The 10,883-nt window shown below is 39.7% G+C and overlaps 1 protein-coding gene across 1 annotated transcript; it reads right to left on the minus strand.

Moving 5' to 3' along the window:
* Positions 1-221: 221 nt before the first annotated feature.
* Positions 222-8,337, minus strand: calhm4.S (calcium homeostasis modulator family member 4 S homeolog). Its single transcript, XM_018264779.2, has 2 exons — positions 7,755-8,337; positions 222-1,232 (listed from the first exon to the last, which is right to left on the minus strand). The coding sequence occupies exons 1-2, from the start codon at positions 8,313-8,315 to the stop codon at positions 822-824; spliced, it is 972 nt and encodes a 323-aa protein (XP_018120268.1). The 5' UTR covers positions 8,316-8,337; the 3' UTR covers positions 222-821.
* Between the last annotated feature and the right edge of the window lie 2,546 nt (positions 8,338-10,883).

A 10,883-nucleotide genomic window follows, 5' to 3' on the forward strand; every position in this document is an offset into this window, starting at 1 on the left:
AGATGCATGCTGCTACATTTTTCTTGTAAAACTTTTTTTATTAGATAACATTACAGCATTTACTTTCGTCATAGCTAATTTTCATACTATTTTACTTCCAGAAAATGGATACTCTCCTACGCAGAGGAGGAAATTGTCACCATATTCAATTACCCTGAGGGTCAAGAAAAACTCTTGTATCCATCATGTCTCACAGTTATACAGCATAAATCGAAACATTTTAGCATTGGAAATTGCATATTAACAAGAATCAAACGAATAAACTTAAACAACCGTTTCCGTGTCCGTGTTTAATATGAAGTTACAATATTGCTCCTAATGCAGTGTTTATAACCACGCAAAGTTCCATCCTGCAGGCATGCTGCTACATTTTTAAATGAATTGTTTTTTTAATTAGTAGGCTGGCTTACCATGGATTATGATTGTGTATAAAATAAACTGCGTATAACTGATTTTGAAAACCAACATTGTTATTTTTTATGGCCTATTAGATTTGCCCTTTAAATTGGGGTCAAAATGGGGGTTGCCTTTGGTCCTAAGTAGCATTTGGTTTCAACACTTGTCAAGTTACTTAAAGATTGAGTGAAATATGTAAAAATGAGCATTGGCAGCATTGTTTTTTCCTGTTCTGGGTGAAGAGACAATACAATGGTGTTGTATTCATGGCATGAAACAAATCAACAAGTGATATGTTTACTCAGTGCTTTTCCATAGTTCTTTATATATTTTAATGAAAACAAATAAGAAATAACATTTTTAGCAATTGTAGAAAAACCTATAAAATTAAAAACAAAACAAATCTGAAGACACGAAAAAAAAGCTTAGGAGTTTGAACCTGAGTCAGGGGTGTTTTCTATATCAACATGAATTAATTTCCCATCTGCGGGATCTAGGTCAGCCCATGAATGGAGAAGACTGTAATGGTAATGCTCATCATCAATGGTTTTCAAAAGATCAAGTCCAGAGATCATTCTCCAGTCCGAGCGAGAGGGGATACGGATTTCTCTTATGATCTTATTTTCAGGTGAAAAGCCAAAGAATTTCTTGATGTTTAGCAAGGCATAGATCTTGGAGTGCTGGTCAACTGCTTTCTCAAAGAGTATCTGTTCATTATTCACATATCTGATCCAGTACTTGAGATGCAGAAAAGTTAGTGGAGAGCAACATCTGGCTACACAGAGGGTTGTAAATATAAATACTGTCACAGCTCCAACCAAAATCCATCCAGCCACCTAAAAGAAAAAAAAAACATCAAAATCTGTTCATTAAACAATAATCTCTGGAACATATATTTTCCATATATCTGCCTTTAAAAATGGAAGATTTGTAACTATCTTGGCTGTTTAATACATTTATTTCGCAAGTAATCTTTGTTTTCTTGCACTTGTTATATATTTAACAGTTTACTTGAGATCTTCAGCCAAACCTTTTTTTCGCCTGCAACTACCACACACACACACAAAAAAAACCCCAAAGCGTTACAGTAAAAAGACCCACAAATTTACGTATATCTTAACATCTATGAGGAAAAAACATTATTAAAGAACAGTGCCTTGCAGGGGTATTTTCCCCTCTGAATGTCTCCACATTTTGTTATGTTAGAATCTGGAATTAAATCAAATATGGTTTTTACCATTTTACTTACACAGCAAATGAAAAACAAATGTTAAAACTACTTAAACCAAAATGAAAAAATATTTTTTGGTTGCCTCGGAGTCAATACTTTGCTAAACCACCTTTGACTGCAAATATATTTCCAAGATTGAATCCTGAAATAACCGTTTGTTCTGCTTGGCAAAACTGCTTAAACTCCATCAAGCTGGATGGGGAATATTGGTGAACGACAAGAATACTCAATTGCACTGAGTTTAAGGCTTTTATTCCATGACATTTATGATCTTTATTTAAACAACTCCAATGTAGTTTTTGTTGTAAATTTATGTCCTGCAAATGTGCCAGTCTCATGTATCCTGCAGACTGGATTAGGTTTTTCTCTATACCTGACCTGTATTTAGCTCCGTGATCTTGCCCTCTATAAACACTCTTTTCACTTTTGCAAATGCTGCAGGGTGTTCTGTATTACATGATTACCCCTGGCAAGCATTTAAGCTGCTCGAGCACTCGTTTAACAAGGACATTTAAGTTGCTCTCATGATTGCTAAAAGAATTTCCCCAGTGTTTTCATTGCTGAATTAGAAGTAGAAGTCCACTGTTCAAGTGGGTGTAAAGTGGAACTAAAAAAATAAAACAAGATTTTCAAGGGGAATCCTTATATGTAGTCCCTGGATGACAAGGAAGGTGTTTACATTTTGCTCAGAGCACACTACATTGTTGCTTTGCCCATTCTGCCAAATTGTGTGATGTAGCTGGGTTAAACCATGCATATTGTGTTACTGAGCAAATATCAGCAAGATGGCATAGCTTCCATTGCTTGCACAGTAGGCTGCAGTCAAAATTATATAGGCATATTATGTTTTTACAGCAGCATAAATAAAGGGCTGGCTTTCACTCTTTCTGCATCTGCTGCCTAAAGGTACCTAATGTTTTTACTTTTTTTTTAGCTATCTCAGCAATTTCAGAATGGCAAGTTAAATAATTTCTTGTTAGATAGGTTGCCAGTGCAATGCATTCCATTCTAACTAATCACTACAATGTAAGTGAAACATAGAATGTTTTATTTCTGTTTTATATTTGTCGATTATACTAGTATATGGAAATTCCACTTGTTGTTCTTAATTATTAAAGGGACCTGTCAGCCTAAGAAATAATTCAAAATCCTTCTTATGGTGTTAGTCATACCACATAAAGTTTACTTACACACGGTACAAATTGTTTAAATCTTGTTTCCATCCGTCACAGCAAGCAGGCAGTAGCCATTGTGTGAACACTTTTATTAAGGCAAGCATTGAACCTTCCCAAAATCTTGTTTATGTGCCAGAATAGGGGGGTTGATACCCATGCCCTTGCTGTACAATTATAGACATTGAGGACATATTGGGAATGTGAGAGTGCAGTGACATCTAGGAGGTGCAGACTGGAAAGTAATTGCCTGCCCCACCTCTATGCCGAAGGCCTAAGGCATAGAGGAGGGGTAGCTAATATGATTGACAGCTAAGATTTAAAAAAAAAATTAAAACAGGTATTGGTGCTTTATTAAAACAAAAGAATATGGGTCTCATATTTGATTTGAAAAGGACTTTTATAATACAGATTTTTATGTCTGGGTGACAGGTCTTCTTTAAATGTATAACAATTTGACAATTATGTATTTTTATACAAATATGTAACCATTTATGAGACGAGTTTTGCTTTGAAAATTAACTTTGAAGCCAAAAGTGAATCTACACAATAACAATATCACTGATTACGAGCAGGTTGTTTTTTAGATGTAAAATACATTTGGGTTGTTTTGTCCACCTGTTGGCTAATGCTTCTTCTTCATCAAGGTAAATTTAGTTTTACTAAATTAAATAAATTAAATATAGCCCTAGCACATTTCTCTGCTTGGCTGAAATATGCTTAAGGATAATGAATTGGTACATAAAGCTCTTTGTTGTCTTTCCTTGCAGATAACTGAGAGGTAGTAGTTAGTTAGCAAGCTTGCCAGTGTGCTTCTAATGCTGTATATATTTCATCACAGCTAAAGATAAAGGAGAAGTAAAGGGCATGACCATTGGGATACCAAAGCTGAGATATCAAGATACCTTAAAATGAAAACCATAGTGAATATTTTATTCTCTCTAGGGCTTTTTTTGTGAAGTTAAACATAGTGTAAAGGACAAAACAATGTTGCATTTTGCCCAGTGTTCAACTGTGTGCAAATACCCAAGACTTCTACACTTTCAGTGTGCAGATACATGCTGCTGCTACCTTCACTACTACATTACTGACTACATTAGTCAAGTCTGTATTGTGATTAGTGATGGGCAGTTGGGGTCATGTACTTATTCAGACAACTATTGCCTTACAAGCATTGGTATAATGCAGGGGTCCCCAACCTTTTTTTACCCGTGAGCCACGTTCAAGTGTAAAATAATGTTGGAGAGCAACATAAGCATGCAAAAAGTTCATGTGGCTTCCAAATGAGGGCTGTGATTGGGCATTGGTAGATTATATGTTGACTTGCAGCCAATAGGAGGCTCTGTTTGGCAATACACATGGTTTTTATGCAACTAAAGCTTCCCTTTAAGCCAAGAATTCAAAAATAAGCACCTGCTTGGAGGCCACAGAGCAACATCCAAGGGGTTGGAGAGCAACATGTTGCTCAAAAGCCACTGGTTGGGGATCACTGGTATAAGGGATTGTCAGGTGATTGCAATGTTTGTCTAGGGTGGGCTATTTAAGATCATATAAATTTTGTAAGTTTTGGGGCTATTTAAAACCACAGAGCTTAAAGTGGCCAAAACAGTCCAATTACACTAATCCCCCAAATTTTGTAAATCAAAAATCTTTTTTTCAGTGAAAAATATAACATGTAGATTGCATTTGTTTTAATGCAATAAATCTTGTTACATGATTTTGGGCTATACAGGCCAACGGGATTAACAACGAGCTAGTATACTAGAGCATGGGTTACATTTGACTCTAACACTTAAGGCTGGGCCTTCGCAAAGTGGAAGTAACAGAAACATGGTGTAGTGCCACTCTGACTCCCACAGGCTATTGTGCATAAACCAATAAAGAATGGGTGCCAGGAGGTTATTGCAGTCAAACAGAACAAAAGTGTTTATTTGTCAAAGACAAATGATCCACAGGGTACTTACATCAGTAAAGAGGCATTTGCACAATATATAGGCACACAGCTCAGACAGTATATCAGAGGCAGCTGCATGTGCATTCCCTGAGGATGTAGTCAAGTAAGTCAGTACAACTTCTCTGAAGGCAGAAATACCTCACACATGGTCTGGATCTCACCCAGTGGAGTGGTCAGGGAACCTAAAGCCTAACATCCTACCCACTGTGGTCCCTTCACTGTAGGCAAGTCTTCCAGCCTGGGAAACTACTCCCTGCTACACCTCCTTGATAGAGCTCTTTCTTCACTATCTTACTCTCCTAGAGAGTCTGTAACAGATAGTAACCTAGTCACTAACTAGCCTCGTTCACGGGGTCCCAGCTCCCCGACTTATCTCTTTCTCTCTCTAGAGGTACCGGTCCCTCTCAGGCAAACTGGCTTTACTGGGCCTTGGTGTACCCAGGCTCGATGAAAATATCCAACTGGATCAGCAACCAGAAGCCAAAGAGGAAGATCCACCCCGTCTCACTCACTATACAAAAGTGTGACAGTAAGTGGTCACAACACCTCTTGGCCAATAGAACAACTATGCAAACTACAACTAGGGAGATCAGGAAGTGTAGGGATTCAAAGCCACAGGGGCACATTAACCTTATGGGTCCCACACTTGCTTGAAATGTTTTAATCAAGATAATTGCTGCCTGTTTGTATAAAAAAAATTAGCTGCACCTTTCAAAAGGATCTATACAGAGACTTGAACAATAACATAATTAACTCATGGGTGTGGATCTCTACAACCACAAGCCTGGAATAATTTTAAATAAATAGAAGATTGCGACATACGCTTGTTTGTCAGATACAAGGGTAAAATATGCACGTCTATGACCAGCTTTAGTATTTGACTTGCATTATAGACCTCTAAAAATAAAATAAAAGTGACTTCAAAAAATTGCACTGATTCTGCAAAATCCTTGCTTGCACCAGCTAAGAAATTTCACTTTCTGATACCTGCTTTCCCCAGCTGTGCAGGATGCCAGGCAATCAGAAGTTAAATGTACCTGAGAGAGAACCGCCGTTAGGGCAGGATGGTGGCTAAGTGTGTAGCACTTCTGCCAGCTTTTAGTATGTTATAGAGTGGCCAATTCTAAGCAACTTTTCAATTGGTTGCTTAGGGGAAAAACATATTTCTCTTTAAAGTACATCAAAGTAATCTGGTGGATATTGGAAATATTTCCTTGTGACTCTATAGATATCACTGCTGCTTTGTGTTCTTCTGTGTACTTTTAACTCTAGATAACTGTAGGGGACCCTGTGGGGAGGCCCCATACATTGGTTGATAAACTGACAAGCTCAGGGCAAATTGCTGGCTTTTATCAGCCCAGGTCAATTTAATGGTTCCTAATCTGTGGGACTAGGAATCGTTAATGCAGTGATCCTGAACCAGTGGCTTGTGAACAACATGTTGCTCACCAACCCCTTGGATGTTGTTCTCAATGGCCTTAAAGCAGCTGCATCTTTTTGAATTTCTGGCTTGGGGACAAGCTTTGTTTGCATAAAATCAGGTGTACTGTCAAACAAGGCCTCATGTAGGCTACCAGTTCACATATGGATACAAAATAGCCAATCACAGCACTAATTTGGCACCACCAGAAACACTGCCTCTTATTATTACCACATTATGAGCTAAGGAGTGCCTAGTTACATGTTTGGCTGCAAAGAAGAACCTGAACCAAAGTGTCCTAAGACCTCTGACTTAAAGGGGTAGCTCACCTTTGAGTTAACTTTTAGTATGATGTAGAGAGTGATATTCTGAGACAATTTGCAATTGGTTTTTTATTATTTGTGGTTTTTGAGTTATTTAGCTTTTTATTCAGCAGCTCTTCAATTTGGGTAACTAGGGTCCAAATTACCCTAGCAACCATGAATTGATTTGAATAAAAGACTGGAATATGAATAGGAGAGGCCTGAATAAAGGGAACAGTAATAAAAAGGAACAATAACAATAAATTTGTAGTCTTACAGAGCATTTGTTTTTTTAGATGGGGTCAGTGAAGCCCATTTGAAAGCTGTAAAGAGTCAAAGGCAAATAACTATAAAACTATAAAAAAAAATAATAATGAAAAGCAATTGAAATTTTGCTTAGAATTGGCCGTTCTATAACATAATAAAAGTTACCTTAAAGGTGAACCACCCCTTCTTGTGACCTGAGTGTAAGAGGTGGAAGGAGCTGCAGAAATGGTCTTGTCTGACCACTTACAGAAGGATTGTATAACTGCACCTACATTAATCTCTATAGAGTCGCATAGATATTCTTGCAACCAAATAATCTGCCTTTAAATCATCTTGAACACTAAGGCATGCCATTTATATGCATAATATGGATGATAGTAGCAACAAAATCAAGTTGTATCAAGTTGGGCTTAATCAACAGTATTAATTTCAGTGTGCATGAGGGCTTATATTGATACACTATTATATAAAATATTTGTCCATACATAGTTTCCAAAAACTATGAAACCCCCCAGTATTCCATGAAACCCCCAGTAAACATCCAATGTTTCATGTATCAGCTAAATTTAAATGCTATCAAATAGTAAGAGTAAATGCTTTTTTTTTTTTTTGCTGCTGCTGCTGCTGCTGCTGCTGCTGCTGCTGGGAAACTTTTCTCTGTTCCCGCGTGTCTAGATTGACATTGGCACAAGGGAACTTGTATTTGTGAGCCCCCAGTGCTCTGCAGGAAGTAGTTGGTCATCCTAGTGGTTTCTCTAATCCTCAGGGAAGTGTGCCCTGCCCACTGCATTTCTACCATTGAAAAAAGGGGGGGGGAGACAGTATACCACAGGTTATTTTAAAACTGCTGACATGACAGAAACTTGAGGGGAGAGACTTGAGGGGAGAAAAGAGCTATTGGCACCTATGCACAACCTAGTGCCACGCTGGCCACAATGTTTTGTGTCATACACCCCACTGTAAGCTCAGGGTAATACCAATTGTTTATACATGTTGTGCAATGAGTGCTCACCTGGGACTGGTACTTGAGCTCCAAGATCACCTCGTCCTTGACTCTAGTGAAGTTGGCAGGCACAAACTGCACGCAGGGAAACTGGGCAAGAAGATGCCTCCTCTCGGCCTTCGTGAGTGAGCGCAGGATGTCATACTGAGCCACATTGGCATACTCACTCAGCGCACACACATAGTATGAGCCATTGAGCAGCGTCACAGCCAGCCATGTGATGGGAGCCACTATTGCTCTGCCAGCGATGTTCCCAAACACAAAACAGATGAGCCTGTACTTCAGGGTCATGCTCTGCCTGCTTCTCTCTTGCACTAAATGTCCATTGGAGGAGCCCATCAGTAGCCTCCATGTGTTGTCATTGAAAACAAAGCCCACTATGAGAAGCACTAGCGCGGGAACTCCCAGGAAGGCTAAACCATAGTTCAGGTTCTTATAGGGGCTGCAGGGGCAACTGAAAGCGAAAAAAGAGAAAAGTTGTTGCCCGCCGACAGTCAGAATGGCAACAATTGCATTGAACAGAATAGACTCTTTGCTTTTGAGGAAGGATATGAGTGGCTGCAAGGACATTTTGGTGCATGAAGTTATCACACCCAACCCCTCTGATGTTTTACTCGTTCCCTTGTGTTATGTGATCTTTCTGGCTTTTCTGGGTGTGCCAATTTACTCAGCTCAGCCTCCTAAACAACGCCCTGCCTCTACATATCCCATAATGACAGCCTATTGTACAGAAAGTACACGAGTGCAAATTAATTCTCCTACACTTTCATAATACACACCATCCACAGTGTGATAAAAAAAATAGCTCAGGAAATGTAGTGATAAGCACCAGTGGAGGGCATCTCCTGTTTCTAGGTGTACAGGAATCTGACTAGACAAGAAATTGATCTCAAACTTTTCATCAGCTATTGCTAAACTTCAACTCTCATAACTTTCTTGGTCATATAGTGGCCATTAATGTCTCTGTGTTGACTCAATTGAAAATAAATTGTAAAATATATGAAAAATTTAAACTGGCTGTATATTTTTCTGATTTTGAAGCTGCTACCTGAACAAAAAGGACATATACGGCAAATCAGAGGGGTGTTGTAATTCTGGATCTAGGATTATCTGTCCTGACAAAATATTTGCATTATTTTGCTGAAAGTAATTGAAGAGGAGCCATGGCCCTGTTCCACTTGCTGATACACTGGAAACATATTGTCACATAGAACAATAATTTATTTAACGCAAATGCAGGCAATACAGCTGGTTAAATAAAATTGAATAACAGAAGTCCTTTTACCGGGCCAGTGGTCAGAGGCAGGCTGCAGACAAGAATGATCAATAAACTGGCAGAAGGTCAGGACTGTCGGCAAACTAGATGAGTCCAGTAAACTGGCCAAGGTCAGGGGCAGGCTGAAGACAGAGAATGGTCAAAGAGACAGACCGAGGTCAAATACTAAGTGATCCAATAGTCAGTGGTAACAGAAACAGGGAACAGGGGCACAGAGCGGAGAACCAGGCAGGACAAGGGCAGGAATAGAGAACAAGGCAGGAATCAGACACAGGAGTCACAGGAGCAAGGAGACACAGGAGCAAGGAATAGCACTGAATCTGGCTTTGGGGCTTCAATAATCAAGCAATTCGGCATTGTTTGTAAAAGGCTTATAAAGCCCCCTAATTGGCAAATTACAAACACTTTGGTTTGATGAGAGAGGAGGAGGTGAGCAAATGCATAAGTTAACCAGAGTGTCTTTAAACATTTGAGTAGAATGAGATCCCAAAGGTCTCAAAGTGGCTCTGTGAGGTAATGCAGGAGCTTGTAAGTATATAGTTCAGAGTTTGATTCCAGGTAGTTCGTGACAACAGGGTGGCTTGGGCAGCGGGGTCCACTGGAGGGAGTTTGCCATCTCTAGCCACTTTGCAGTTTAAGCACTGTGTCATCTGTGTCTCTGTTACCTTTAGAAGTCATTGTAGACAGATAGCGTGGGATCTTTTTTCCCATAAAAAGGATCAACACAATAGAGGCCATCCCTTTAGACTTGAGGAACAAAACTTTTATCTGAAGAAGTATAGGTGGTTCTTCACAGTGAGGGCAGTGACGTTATGAAATGCTCTGCTGCGTGATGTTGTGAAGGCTTATTATGTTAATGCTTTTAACCCTTTACAGTATATACTCGAGTATAAGCTGACCTGCGTATAAGCCGAGGTATCTAATTTTACCTACAAAAACTGGGAAAACATATTGACTCGAGTATAAGCCTAGGGTGAGCAGTGTAGCAGCTAGTCAGTACCTGTGCCAACTTCTTTGATGCTGCAGCATTCCAGACAGGAAAATCCTTAAGTTAGGTATGATGTGCCACCTGGGAGACTGGAGAACTCAACTGTTCTGATGTGCTGTTGAACAGCCACATTAACCACAATGTGCATGGTCGTAGTTGAAAGTTGCACCTTATTAGGTGCACATGTGGGGACAGGTTACATTGGCTGCCTCCTGCCTCAAACGTAGATTTTATGTGCAGGCACACTGCAGCCAATCGCTTAACAGCATGGGAGGGTCCATCGTCGATCATGTGATGAACAGGGTCCTCTCCTAGGCAGGCAGCAGCTCGGCTCCAACCAGAGAAGTACTGGCAGGCAGCTATGACTGATGTGTGAAGCGGTGAGCCCACTGCGCAGAATGACGGATGCGTGAATCGGTGGGCCCACTGCTGCCAATTACATACTGGTGCAAAAGCGATCATAGCACCCAGACGGACCAATTGGTAAGGTAATTTTTAACTTACTTGAGTATAAAACGAGGTAGACTTTTTCAGCTTATTTTGGGTGCTGAAAAACTCGACTTATACTTGAGTATATACGTAGATACTACGTGCTGGCAGGAAAATGCTTTGACTGTCAAGCTAAGTACCTACATGCTGCGCAGTCAAGGGCTCCCTCACTGCACTTATTATTCTCTGGAAGCAGGTAAGAATTTATAGACCAAGGATAGTTTATTTATGGTAGTCTGTCTGTGTCAGATTTTACTGGTTTTAGAAACCACAACTAAACTCACAAACGCTAAAGCAGGGGTGCTCAAAAGGTAGATCGGGATCTACCAGTAGACCTTTAGCTGGTGATAGGTAGATCTCAAGACACTGTCAACAAACAGCTTGT

Source organism: Xenopus laevis, chromosome 5S (assembly GCF_017654675.1).
Source record: "Xenopus laevis strain J_2021 chromosome 5S, Xenopus_laevis_v10.1, whole genome shotgun sequence".
NCBI lineage: Eukaryota > Metazoa > Chordata > Amphibia > Anura > Pipidae > Xenopus > Xenopus laevis.